The sequence below is a fragment of the Haliotis cracherodii genome, unplaced genomic scaffold, assembly GCF_022045235.1.
Source record: "Haliotis cracherodii isolate W230 unplaced genomic scaffold, xgHalCrac1.p SCAF_10, whole genome shotgun sequence".
Lineage (NCBI taxonomy): Eukaryota > Metazoa > Mollusca > Gastropoda > Lepetellida > Haliotidae > Haliotis > Haliotis cracherodii.
Genome location: NW_027266265.1, coordinates 12,321,547 through 12,336,468, shown reverse-complemented (window position 1 = coordinate 12,336,468; position 14,922 = coordinate 12,321,547). Strand labels below are relative to the sequence as shown.

The following is a 14,922-nucleotide window of genomic DNA, read 5'->3' as shown; positions in this document are numbered from 1 at the left end:
AAACCCTAGACTGGATATCTCCATTCTTTTATGATAAGCACCTGCACTCAATCACCACCATGGCCCCATTTATCTTATCCCAACTTAGCACATAAAAAAAAATAATCAAAATTACCCTCCTGAACAGTCGAGCATAGATCCGAGTTCACTTCCCCATGGGAGCAAAACCCCAAATGAGAAACTGTCATAAACTGTCTGTTAGCTTTGAAAATCATATTTTAAGTATTGAGATGGGGGAGGGAAGTCCTTATGCTGCCTTATTAGTCCAGGGTATTTATTACAATTGAATGTAGATATAATACCCTGGATAACTGAAGATGAGTATTATCCCTCTACATTCTAGACAAGACACGTTTACTTAACTCTTAGTGTGGGTGGGGTAGACTAGTTGCTTCAGTGTCTGCTTGTCATGCCTTAGGCATTGGTTTGATTCTCGAAATAGGTGCAATGTGGGAAGACCATTTCTGGGTTCCCCTGCCATGATATTGCTAAAAGTGGCATAAAACTACACTCAATCATTCATAGGAAGGATTGCTTTTGTTTGTGTGAGGTTGATTCCGATAAATGACAGTGAAGAATGACAAAGTAGATATTATTCAACATAAAACTTGAGTTATCATATTTATCCATTTCAGGGACCACAAGTATGTTGTTAGCTCAACTTGCCATAGACCAGTAGAGTATACATAAGAGGGTCCTGATGGGGCATACTGCTTAGCGTAAAACAACTAAAAAAACATATTGTAAACGTAAGATGAGTACAGACACAATGCACTAAGTTGAAAAGCATGGAACAAGGGACATAACTCTGTAAAGAAATGAATATATGGCTCCAATTTTCAAACTGTCTTGACAAGTATCTCCTCTATGACCATGCAAACTTATATTCAAGTGACTTCAGTAATTTCTCAGAACTTGTCGCCATTTCACACAGTATGCACAAAGTTGAAAAGCACAGAGCAAGGGACATAACTCTGTAAAAAATGAATTTAAGACACCAATTTTCAAACTCATTAAAGATCATGACCAGTAATAGCGTGAAAAATGTCATTGCTCTAACTTAAATAGTTTGGGAGAACATTCGTCCCGCTTGAGAAGCAAAAGGATGGAAAGGAAGGAGGAAGGACAAACTCCATTGTATATACCCTGCCTCACTTTATGGCGGGGATAGTAAAGACTACCAATACGGACAAAAGGGCCAAAATTTTACTGGCCCACCCACCCCCTACATATCAGGACCCTCATTGAAGATTCAAATGATTCCTTACCAACTGTTTCCACTTACAGAAACCTTGACCAACCATTAATCTGACCTCAGTATCTTGTTCATTCTGCTTGTTGTATTCACGTGGGTTGTGAAACCCGTGCTGTTGTGTTCAAATAATAAAACCTGGAAATTATGTTCTAGTTTCTTCTTTCATTTGTTGTTTAAAGCCACGATATTCCAGCAGAATGTCTGGCCTGTAAATAGTGGATTTGGTTGGTTTGTTGTTTGACGCTGCACTCAGCAATATTCCAGCTATATGAAGGCGGTCTGTAAAATAATCGAGTCTGGACCAGACAATCCAGTGATTGATATCATGAGCATGGATCCACGCAATTGGGATCGATTGCATGCATCAACCAAGTCAGCGATCCCGACCACCAGATCCCGTTAGTCTCCTTTTACGACAAGCATAGTCACCTTTTACGGCAAGCATGGGAATCTTCACAGGGTCGTAAATAGTTGAGTCTGAACCAGACAACCCTATGACTGACTTTATGAGCAACATCTCACACCGGGGACAGATCTGAGTTAGAACAGATCTTCAGGAACCCATGGCCCAGTTATCTAAGGCGCCGCAATTAGCTGTGCAGAGTTGCGTCCCTTGGGCACACCAGAAGCCTATGATTGTGGGTTCAAATCCCGGTTCACCCCAATTATGTTTCTAGGTTTGTCAGCACCATACCCGTGCTCGTGGGTTTCACTGAAGTGGTAAACGTCTGAGACCTGCATCACATCAGGCTTTCCTCCCACATTAGGCTGACATGCCATGATATAACTGGCATAATGTTAAAAGCGGTGTTAAACCCAACTCGCTCACTCAGGAACCCATGCTGGAGACAATTCTTGTCATAAGAGGCGACTAACTGGGTCGGGTGGTCAGGCTCAGTGACTTGATTAATGCATGTCATTGTATCCCAATTGTGTACATTGATGCTCATGACGTCAATCACTGGATTGTCTGGTCCAGACTCAATTATTTACAGACTGCTGTCATATAGCTGGAATATTGCCGAGTGTGGTGTTAAGCAAACAACCAAACACACATCACATTGGGCAATCACATTTTGCTCAGATCTTCCTGGAGATCTTTGTATCAGAGTTAAAGACCCGATTTTAATCAGATTGTTGACGAGTTGTGACATCATCCTTCTACCTTGGCAGCACAATGTTGGCAAAAAAATACAACAATGTATATCATGTATGTAGACAAAAAAATTAATGCTGCAAGCACACACAGGAAAGAAGTGAGATTTCCCACCTTGTGCATGCACAAAAGGCCTGGGCAGCAAGATACTATTACCTGCACAAGTGATTATGAATACCGGTAGTTGACAGTGAAGAGGACTTCTGGTGAAAAAGATTTTTATGGTGTGATGACAGCCAAAACAGAGGATTTCTGGGGTTTTGTATTCACAGGAATTAAATTCAACACAATGTATCATATTTGAAACTTCCTTTCTGGTTTTATTTCATGTGGTCACACACTATTCATGTTTATTTACAGGGGTAAAAGTATGGCGTCAGGAACGTAAGTTTGATGTTAGTTGAGCACAAAATAAGGACACTATTTTGTCAACTCCACGTCAAAATGTCAACATAAGCACATTTTAAATCAACATGTGCTTGAATCGATATATGTGCATACAATGTCTAACACAATAACACAGACCTTTCCACTTCCTTAAAACATCTCTATTCTGATCTGAAAATCTGATAACTTCTAATTGATAGTATGAATTTCATTGACGACAACAGATGGGCAAGAATGAACCAGAGCATATATTTCTCTCAAATTTTATGATTAGTTTTTCAATATTTATTCAAAAAGATTACATCACTGTTTATTATCTTGACAACTTAACAACATAAAAGTATGTTCTAATTGTCTTAAAGATGATTCCATGATTCTGTTATAATTAATAAAGTTGAATCACTGTAGACCTGATTCATTACAACTGGACATCACTTAATCAAAACAGACTGAATGAAACAAAGGTCATGAATCCCATAGTTCAATGTGGAGTTGATATTTTTGTAATGCCAGATGAATTTGTGAAACAGGGCTTTGTTTAAATCAATGACGATGCTGAAAAGAGGTATTTTCAAATCCAGTCACCAGTATGTAGAACTATCTGATTTTTCGTGAAATTGCTCCATGTAACTCAAGAGTTATCTCCCCTCCGAAATGGAGCCCGCTGCTTCGTCTTTGGCAAATCTCCTCATCACACGTCACAAGATACTGACACAGTAGCACTTTGAGGATGGAGACTTCAAACCTTTACCATCACCTTTGTCGTTATGTCATACTGAAATTGAAAAGATCATAACTGAATAATTCTTCATGCCATCAAAGAGTTTAAAAAATACAATCAACCTGTCTACCAACGTCCCCCCATCCCTGATGCAATGTACCCACCTGTCTACCAACATCTCCCATCCCTGATGCAATGTACACACCTGTCTACCAACGTCCCCCCATCCCTGATACAATGTACCCACCTGTCTACCAACATCTCCCATTCCTGATACAATGTACCCACCTGTCTACCAACGTCTCCCATTCCTGATGCAATGTACACACCTGTCTACCAACGTCTCCCATCCCTGATACAATGTACCCACCTGTCTACCAACATCTCCCATTCCCTGATGCAATGTACACACCTGTCTACCAACGTGTCCCATCCCTGATGCAATCAATGTACCCACCTGTCTACCAACATCTCCCATCCCTGATGCAATGTACACACGTCTACCAACATCTCCCATCCCTGATGCAATGTACACACCTGTCTACCAACGTCCCCCCATCCCTGATACAATGTACCCACCTGTCTACCAACATCTCCCATTCCTGATACAATGTACCCACCTGTCTACCAACGTCTCCCATTCCTGATGCAATGTACACACCTGTCTACCAACGTCTCCCATCCCTGATACAATGTACCCACCTGTCTACCAACATCTCCCATCCCTGATGCAATGTACACACCTGTCTACCAACGTGTCCCATCCCTGATGCAATCAATGTACCCACCTGTCTACCAACGTGTTCCATCCCTGATGCAATGTACCCACCTGTCTACCAACGTCCCACATCCCTGATGCAATGCACTCACCTGTCTACCAACATCCCCCATCCCTGATGCAATAAACTCACCTGTCTAACAAGGCGTCCCTCATCCCTGATGCTACTGCAGATGGCTGGTTGTCACCTAATTTAAACACACTCTCTATGACTGACAGTTCTGTAGCTGTTGTGTCGAGACCGCAAAAAGCAATCCAGTCGTTGACCACAAGGCCTGCTCCTATGACGTCACTTCCTCTGTTTACGGTCCCTGCCTGGAAGATGAGTCATGACGAGATCAATATTGGTCCTGGTTCTAAAGTCATAATGCTGCATTCAAAATAACCACCTTATGACAACAAAAAAGTTAAATGGCTACTCTGATCAATGCCAACATACTAGATTTAGGAGAATAGTAGATTCATAGCAAAGCACTTCTCTTGCTTAAGCTGATAGTATCCAACATAATCCGACCTCATCAAGTGATGCCATATGCTTAAATCACCCATCTTCCCGACATAAGGGAGTTAACTGACAACAAAAGTCCAGTTCCCACCCTTGGCGAACTAGGCTGGAATTTCCAGGCTCGATCGTAGCGCCACTAGCGGCTATTACGAGGTATGTCCCTTTCATGGCGCTCCTATTAACCAATCAGGTTCCATCACTCATATCACTTGCATTTGCTTCAAACAAAATGGCGGCACCCAGTCAATACGATCTGATTGATAATCAAGATCTAAATTGTAATAAAACGGTTCTTACGCCGCAAATTGCGTAAAATTACTTGAGCACATTGATTAAAAACATAAAAAGATATGTAAAATATCTGTCAACGCCAAATTGGCGGTATACATGCTTTGCAAATCCTGTAGTCAACTGAAATCTGTACGTTGAAATCCATGTAGTTCGTTGCACGATTTTGATTGGACCGTGCATAGACTCGTTAGTCCAGCCAAAATGTAACTGCGGAATACCAGCCTTGTTCAACAAGGGTGGGGAACTGGACTTTTATAGTCAGTTAACCCCCTTGCCTCGGGAAGATGTTAACCACCAGGCTACCCCACTACCCTGACCTCATCAAACACTGACACCTTTCATCTTTATTAAAAAAATAACATGGGATTATTCTTGCTTCTCAAAGACCATGCCATCAGTAGAATGCATAAATAAAACCATCTTTTTTTTCTCCTGACAAAATAAGAAAAACTCCCGAGTAGCAAAACCAAAAAACACAGAAAAGAATTTGCCCATGAGACAATGATGTCATGACTTTAGATTTGTAGTTTGCTCACCACCAAAGGAACTTGTAACAAAGAAGACAATTCATCCTGATCTTCTACTGAGGTTTTAGGGTGGACCTGAAAAAACAACAACATACAAATGTGCAAAAATCATCAGTGAGACACTTGTACAAGCATTAGCTCCCCATATAGCCTTGTTTATCAAGTGACAGTGACAAAGCCTTGTTTATCAAGTAACGGCGACAAAGCATTGTTTATCAAGTAACGGCGACAAAGCCTTGTTTATCAAGTGACGGCGACAAAGCCTTGTTTATCAAGTAACGGCGACAAAGCCTTGTTTATCAAGTGACAGTGACAAAGCCTTGTTTATCAAGTAACGGCGACAAAGCATTGTTTATCAAGTAACGGCGACAAAGCCTTGTTTATCAAGTGACGGCGACAAAGCCTTGTTTATCAAGTAACGGCGACAAAGCCTTGTTTATCAAGTGACGGCGACAAAGCCTTGTTTATCAAGTATCGGCGACAAAGCCTTGTTTATCAAGTGACGGCGACAAAGCCTTGTTTATCAAGTAACGGCGATAAAGCCTTGTTTATCAAGTGACGGCGACAAAGCCTTGTTTATCAAGTAACGGCGACAAAGCCTTGTTTATCAAGTAACGGCGACAAAGCCTTGTTTATCAAGTATCGGCGACATATTTCTGCCTGGCTATTGCCCACAGGGTAGATGACACTAAATCAGCTGTTGTGGCCCCCTTTTCCACATTTACTCTATGTATATAGCATTCGGTACTGAGATTAAAGGGCCTGAATCTACTATAGGGGTCAAGATGTATGTTCTGAAATCTGAAAGAACATCTTACCAGGCCTCCCTGGTTGCTGAAGGAACAATAGCTGCCCACAAGGACATTTCCCGCCAAGGTTTGACGAAAGACTTCAACTTTCAGCGTGTCGTTGATGATTTCTTCTGTCTCCTGAAATAAATACAAAGACTGAATGTAGTTTGTTTGATGTTTAACGCAGCACTCAGCAATATTCCAGCTATATGATGGTGGTCTGTAAATAATCAAGTCTGAACCAGACAATCTAGTGATTAATATCATGAGCATCGATCCACGTAATTGGGATCGATGACATGCATTAACCAAGTCAGCAAGCCTGACCACCCGATTCTCTTAGTCGCCTCTTACAACAAGCATAGTCACCTTTTACGGCAAGCATGGTTGCTGAAGACCTATTCTAACCTGGATCTTCACGGACAAGACTGAGTGTACATGTTCTGGGTGCCATTGTTCGTACGTGTGTAAATAAGCACAAAATATATGATTCGGAAAGAATGAGGAGATAAAAACTTAAACATGCATGCTCAACTGCGGCTGCTAATTCTTCCAAAGGGCTAGTGTATGTATGGGTCCTTGTCAAGGGCTTCTTCACAACAAAATCAATTTTTACATCATTTTCAATAATTCTGGGCTTCTCCCTATGACATCTATGACAATACTAAATGAAATACACCCAAAGTGTTGTGAAAAATTTGATGAAAGCCAATTCATTAAGTCATTGTTGTCTCACTTATAGTCAATTAAATAAGTGCAGTCTCCGACCTGGGCTACTTTCATTTTGGTCTTTTGGGCTCTGCTGAGGACAGGAGACGGACGATATGTAACTTGAAAGTGTCAAATCAACTGAATATATGTGGTAGGTAAATTTTGGGAAGTAGATTCAAAGCTTACAAGTAGAAATAGACTTTGTTCACCGGGACAAGTACATTTACTACAAGCCCATGTTTATATTAGTGAGTGAGTGAGTTGTGTTTAACAACGTTTTTAACAGTATTCCAGTTATATATCACAGCATGTCAGCTTAATGTAGAAGGAAAGCCCGAAGTGATGCAGGTCTTAGGTCTGGGATTTGAACCCACAATCATAGGTTTCTGGCATGCCCAAGGGACACATCTCTGCAGAGCAAATTGCGGCACCATAGACGACTGAGCCACCCGTAGACACATGTTTATATTCATATAAAAGTAAACTGAATGTAATGGTAGATACTCTCTTGTTTGTAAAAGGATTAGACCCAAGTGATGCAGATTGTAGACTTTAACACTTTCGTGTAAACCATAGCTTGCAGACCAAACATCACAACAGGAGCAGAACTAGTGATTTGTGACTTATACCAATTTCTATCATATCCCTAACGTTTAATACCAAAAACAAACGTGCATCACTATTACACTGCACAGCAACCTTATCGGTATGTCTTCATGGGTGATGGAGGAGCACAATGCGTACAAAGCCATGAAAAATCGACAATGTATGCCCAGTTGTTAGTGTGTGTTGGGTTTAACGCCGCTTTTAACAGTATTCCAGTTATATCGCGACGTGTCAGCTTAATGTGGGAGGAAAGCCCGAAGTGATGCAGGTCTCAGATGTTTACCACTTTAGTGAAATCCACGAGCATGGGTATGGTGCTGACAAACCTATAGACATAATCGGGGCGAATCGGGACTTGAACCCACAATCATAGGTTTCTGGCAAGCCCAAGGGACACAACTCTGCACAGTGAATCGCAGCGCCTTAGACGACTGGGCCATCCGTGCCCCCTGTGCCCAGTTGTAATAAGAACTGGGGTTTATTTTCACCAAAGAAAAAGAAATCATACCCTATCTAAATCTGGATGAACTAACGCAACATAGTCATTACAGGCAGCCACATTGCCAAGGGCAGACAACCTCTCCTCTACACGCTGAAGTTTCACAGAATCTGGCAAAGCATTTCTGATGTGCTGAAGTTCCTGATCTGTTGTAGAATTTGGCACCAGTAGACCATGCCTATTGCCTGGGAAGAAAGAGACACATGTTGAAAGAATCTGAGGAATTCTTACAATAAAATACTTTTTGCAAACTGTTCTGATCATGCACATTTGACACTGTTCAAAGCTAAGGTATGGTGAGGTGAGGGGAGGTGAAATGGGGTGTAACGACTCGTTCAAGATTATTGCCGAGACAGACAATTCTTGCTTTGTCCCCTAATTCCAAACACCATGCAGCCACCGGGAATCGAACCAATGACCTCCACTCTCCTTATGACACTCTCGTCAACTAGACTATCATTGAATCGCATAATCATTTTGGCATAAAAAATGCCACCTGTAGTAGCGGTATAGGTATATATATCCAGCTGCAGTGGGGTTGCGACAGAACCCCCATTATCCATACTACTCATGGAGGCAAAAATAAAATGGACTCAAATAGGGTTGGAGAAGATCACTTTGTGACATAGACCTACACTTTGTGGTGATATGATCATGATGATTGAGCTTGCAAAATTATACCCCAAAATATCTTATAGGCCACAAGTTCTGACAATAGACTCAAAGAGTTGAGAAGATTACTTTTTGATACAAACAACAAAAGTTTGTGGTAATATAATTGAACTTGCAATATCAAAGAATTATACAAATGCAGAACAAGTTTGTACAATGACGATGGCTACCTACCAACACACATCCTTCCTATGATACGGCATCCTGATAAGCTGGCATGAATGACTGGAACTGATTCTGACAATTCCCCTTCAAACACACTGAAAATGAAAATGTTTGTATATTGCAATGTGATACTTCATAAGGGAATACACTGGACTATTGGCAGTCTTGGCAAGGTTTGCTTTCAAAAAAAGATTTTCTTCTAAATCGATTCAATAGATGATGTACATCAATCTTGCAGTTCATGACTTTTTAATGATTAGAATAACTATGCACACACTATAACTCAGTTTTACACACAGCACCAGTTTTGTCAAAGGCACCAAACTATGCTCAATAATCCCTACACTACAAAACGTTGGGGCCCATTTGGGATTCCAGGTTAGAACACGTCCCCAGCAACCCATGGCTGTTGTAAGATGTGACTGCTTGATTTAAGTGAGTAAAACTGCAAATAGGTCAGTAAAGGCAGTATTTCCTTCACGTGTAAAATATTTCTGCACTTCTCACCATGATCACAGGAAGTCTGACATAATCTGATAATTGCACATACGTGTAATCACATGGCATACAACCATTTTTTCGGTTCAGTTGAATTCCATAGTTACAACTTTGAATCAATTCTTCAAATTCACTTCTTCAATTCAACTCAACAAACAAACACAAACAAGTGGAATCACAGATGATTTGGTGTTATTAACGTTTGGCTAATTTGCCATGAGCTTAGCTGTAATTACGGAGATCCACATGAGGATTCTAAACCTTAAAATTGTCAATTACTGAGACTGGATCAGTGTTGTTTGATTCCATCTATTTTACTTCACATGCAAGCTCACCTGTAGAAGTTTTCAGAGCCCCCGATTCCAACTAGACAGTAAGCATTTGTCAGCTTTGAGAAAACACCGATCTCGTTATTTCCTTCGAACTGAGCACGTACAGCCATTGCTATGAGCTACCTGAGCACGTGTTGAGTCTATATACTCAAAACAAGATTGTGCAATTCCAGTATAAATAGATGGCCAACGATTTGATATTTCCCAACGTGGTGTTCACACCATGCTTTAGTTGTGCAACATGTGCAAAACGTCACAACATATGGGTATGACGTTGAGAATTGTGTGTTGCTGGGTGTAGTCAAAAGTTGGAGTTCCCAACAACGAATTGTGAAAATATGTCACGAGTTTGTTATGGAATAGCTTATTTTGTGTTACCTATTTTATTCTTATACGTGTCGTGATAATCATTTCTTTCAACTGTTATATGGCGAACCTTGTTGATATGGCAAGGTTTGAATAAGCGTCGTCAACTGCTGGAAGTGTTTGAAGCGGCCCATAAATACCTCATAGTGTGCCCAAGGGACGGGACTTGAGTTGAGAGGGGAGGGTACATGTTAACTCGCTGAGGAAAATTAAATGCTACATTTATTCAACATTATAGATTTCGAGTAACGAGGTATCCCATTGCATGGATTTATTTCAAACCGCCAGGGTGATAGTTTATAAACTATGTTTCCATATTTCGCCTTTGGGGATAAACCCAACTCGCCTAAACTCCGACTCGCCTAAAAAGATTTTGACCCGACTTGCCTAAACTTTTTTTGAGCGAACTACGGTCGGTTTTTGTATTTTAGAATAAGTATGTAACTATCAGAAATACATAGTTATGCATTTTATACACATAATGTACCTAACTGTTAGTGTTGTAGTCTCGGTCCCAATAGCGTAACCGACTGGGCTCTGACTCACTGACTCAACATTAAGTGCAGATGTAGATATGACAGAAGACAAATTCTATGGATGAAACGTTTGGTTTTTTAATTTTTCCATACTTGTGTATGAATATACTAGTAATTGTGATCATTGGGCCTAACCTAAGTTATTTCTGCCAAACGCATACCAAAATATTATATATATTTTTTAGGCGAGTCGGATTTTAGGCGAGGCGGGTGCAACTCCTTAACTGTATCTTTAGATTGGATTGTTTGGGTTTTTAGTATATTCATACACAAGTATGCAAATAATATTTTAAAAAAACAACGTGTCATCCATAGAATTTGTCTTCTGTCATATTTACATCTGCACTTCATGTTGAGTCAGTGAGTCAGAGCCCAGTCGGTTACGCTATTGGGACCGAGACTACAACACTAACATTTAGGTACATTAGATTGGATTGTTTGGTTTTTTTCTTTTATCATTTTAAAAAAGAAGTACCTGTGACATAAAATGCGCTTCCGCCCGGGATAGCAGAAAGCCCGTGACGTATAGCACAACTTATCAGTACATCTTATTTATTTTTTACAGAAAATAACATACTTCTCACTCACAGATTCACTCTAATAATACGAACATACTGCATGAATCAAGTATGCATAAACTATTTAAGTTTTTAAAACATAAGTATAAAAGTATAAAACTAAAAGTAAATGAAAGCTGCTCTTCATTTTCGAAAAGTTGATGATACAGCATTCAAGCACCATAGAATTTCTGCTGATTACCTGTCTTGGAAGCAATATCTTTTTCAATGCTGTATCGTTAAAAAGCTCCCTTTTTATAAACATGAAAATTAGGTTTTGTATTTTGGAATTAGCATCTATAAATATAGAATTTTGCCATAAATAAAAGTAAATCGAACACTATATCTGTTTTAATGTTCTCTTTAACTCCAAAAAGTATCAATTCTGCACAAAATGTTATATTATTGACATGAAAGCACTGGTCTATCCACTCTGACACTTCATCCCAAGTGAGTAATTGTTTTCTTTTCATATGGATATCTTCACCAAACAGATTAACAAACTATGCAAACACAAGGTAAGGAATCAAACGTGCAACGAACTCCCTCCACCCGTCGTATAAACATTGATCGTTTTTTTCTGGCCGTGTCATAGTAAGTGTATCAGTTTGTATTTGGTTGCAATTTTAATAATGTATTTAATTTAAACAAATAGTATTGACTTCCAGGAGACCCCAAAACACAATAAAACAATTCGGAATAAAGTGAAAATTTCAGAAATAGCAGAAATCTGAAGAAAAACATTGTTTTTAGTGCATCTAATTTATTTTTACGACCGTTCCAGTGTTACAAACCGAATTACAAACCATATTAAAAAAATTAAAAAAGAAGAAAAAAAAGGTCCAAACCATCCACCTCATCACACACGCACTGTGTGTCCCATTCATATCCTTCTCTTTCCCCCCGCTAAAGATTAATCAAATTCCCTCTGTCTCCACACAATTCTATAACCGCCGTGTTTGTATGCACTTGGGAGCGAATCCCCTAAATTAATAGGCTAAAGTCGATACAGGCTACGAAGCCATGTACAACAACGGCTTCAATGACGCTCTGATATGCCGTGTGTGTGTTTACTCTATCGAGAGAAACATGATTGAGCTCGTAGAAAAATATTCGTTACGGGTTTGACTTCCTGTTTGGGAAAATTATACCATGAAACGAATTCCATGATACCGGAAGAAAATTTGAGACATCGAGTGTTGGAATTTGCAGCGACGTGTATTGTTACAATGCGATTGTTAATTGTGTGCGACGTAAGGCGACTTATTTGCTGTATTAAAATAATCCTATAGAATTGTTGAGTGGGGGAAGATGACTTAGATTTTTCTGTCGGTTTTAATAATAATAATAAGAAGAAGAAGAAGAAGAAGAAGAATTTGAAAATATCACTCTTATTAAAACACATTGAAAAAAAAATAATTTCATGTCATTTCTCTAACTGGTTTGGTGGAATTTTAATTCAAATATCTATACATGACAGCGGGAACTATATCCTACTGAGAGAAACGCGGAGTTATGTGTAATTACGGAACAAGAAGAATATGATCATAATAATATTTTGTTAGGTATTTATAACATTCAGATTTGCTTCACATTTCTCACGATGTATATGTGTATGTAACGAATTCACGTTTTAGGATATGTGTTCGCCTATTCAGTTTTAACTATTTTTGTCTCTGATCTTGAGGTTCTTACTCACATTCTCCGATGTCTATGTTTAGAAAGTAAAACACACGTTAATCTCACTCAAAGGAAAACATCCGATGAGTTCAATATCCAAGTGTCTGACTTTGAATAAACCGTACATATATCATTCTGTAAAACATTACAACTCGCCAGTTATGAAAACTAGGAATTCCCAAAAGCGAAACACGTGCTGTCTCCCGGTCTTCTCTACATATTGTGAAATTATGTTACACCATGCAATGCACCCGATGGTCCCATTTGAGTGGAATCGACCTCCGTTTTTACACCCCATCTCCAGAATTTCACACAAACAAAACGGAGGAAACATTATCGATATGGTCGAGCCACGACAGATGTAAAATTCGTAAAATCATTTAAAAAGTTGAATTAGACCAAGAGCGCGATGATGCTATGTTATTTGTACTTAAGAACGTGTTTGTCCATATTTGGATGTTTAAAAACATTATTTAACAGTTATTAGAGAATAGAGGCCGAATAAACATGTTAGCGCGTCCAATGTGTCTCTTTATGTCGTTTTTTTCTTAACGTTTTTAAAGAACTTGCTCTAAACTGGGTGTGAAATATACGCAAAGAAAGTCCGTCAAACGCGAAGCGGTATGCTTCATTAGGTTCTTTACCATCTTCCAATTGGTGCGGCCAAATTTTTTTTAAAGAAATTGTAGTCCTGTCTTAAAATGGACTAACTATTTTAGTGCTTGGATAGAAGTAACGTATTGCACAGTTACATGCAAAATAGGCGTTACATACGTTAAATGTATCAAAATGTATTAATCCAATTAACTTCACACTTCACACGAATTTTAAATTAACCGATTAAAAACTATGCAAAGATGTGCTAGTTTACCAAAGACATGCATACTGTGACTGCCTCAACGTTAACATGCAAATTTCGTCCAGTTCAGAAATATGTAAGCTACAGTGGCCCGCAGATTTCTGATACCATGCGGGCATTTGTTATGGTAATTCTGTCCCCTTTGGCTATTATAGCTGCTTAAACGTTTCCATTTAGTGCATTATATATTCCATTGTTGACATTTGTGTTTATATTAAAGCGTTGTATCGGAAACATGTGTCCTAGTCCTGTAAAGTTTTCATTTTGACATGACGTGTGCGATAAAGATACCAAATTGTGTAAAATTTTCGGTAAAATACGTTCGTTCTGTTGTCTTTAGATGTCGTATACGGTGTCATATTAGGTGAGCAGAAAAATTGGGCGAGGCGACTACACCATAGCTTATAATATTCTGCACGCACATGTACGTACATGTAGATACATTCCTGTCAAATATCATCTAAAACCATGGTCTGGTTTGTTATTCCGTCAAATTGCACAAGAAAAAAAATTCTACAAACAGAGAAGTTGCCCAATACCCATCAGACACAAATACAGAGAAACACGTAATGCGGTCTAATATCCTATAAAGAGTTTGATGCTAATTGTCCACGAATGTACAGCCATGTTTCCAGAACGTGCTTAACTCCAACATGTTAGGTTTACGTTTGAGTAATAACTTTTTCATCCCAAGCAAACGTGACATAGATTTTTTTTCTGTCCCTTTCGGTGTGGTTTATCTGACGCTGGGACTTACCCCTAACACTATCCCCGACACAGCCGGAACGAGACTGTGGCATGCGTGCCTTTGGGGACAAGAGATGATTTCATAAACACAAACAATGCAGGGAGAATTAAAAATCTACTGTTGTTTGTGTTTTACTTAGACGTTAATGGGTGTTACATGACAAATTTGTTTATCTCACTGTCTTCGTTTGTGAAACACCTTCTGCGTATAGATGCAGGTTCAGTTTGATTCAAATATGTTTTATTCATTACGACAACGGGTCGATGTAATGCTCCAAATATT

At 39.3% G+C, this 14,922-nt stretch overlaps 1 protein-coding gene across 1 annotated transcript; it reads right to left on the bottom strand.

Moving 5' to 3' along the window:
* Window positions 1–2,704: 2,704 nt before the first annotated feature.
* Window positions 2,705–10,153, bottom strand: LOC139446490 (eukaryotic translation initiation factor 6). Its single transcript, XM_071227801.1, has 7 exons — window positions 9,898–10,153; window positions 9,074–9,159; window positions 8,237–8,412; window positions 6,439–6,549; window positions 5,630–5,695; window positions 4,431–4,612; window positions 2,705–3,573 (listed from the first exon to the last, which is right to left on the bottom strand). Exons 1-7 carry the CDS (start codon window positions 10,002–10,004, stop codon window positions 3,564–3,566), a joined length of 738 nt encoding a protein of 245 aa, XP_071083902.1. The 5' UTR covers window positions 10,005–10,153; the 3' UTR covers window positions 2,705–3,563.
* Between the last annotated feature and the right edge of the window lie 4,769 nt (window positions 10,154–14,922).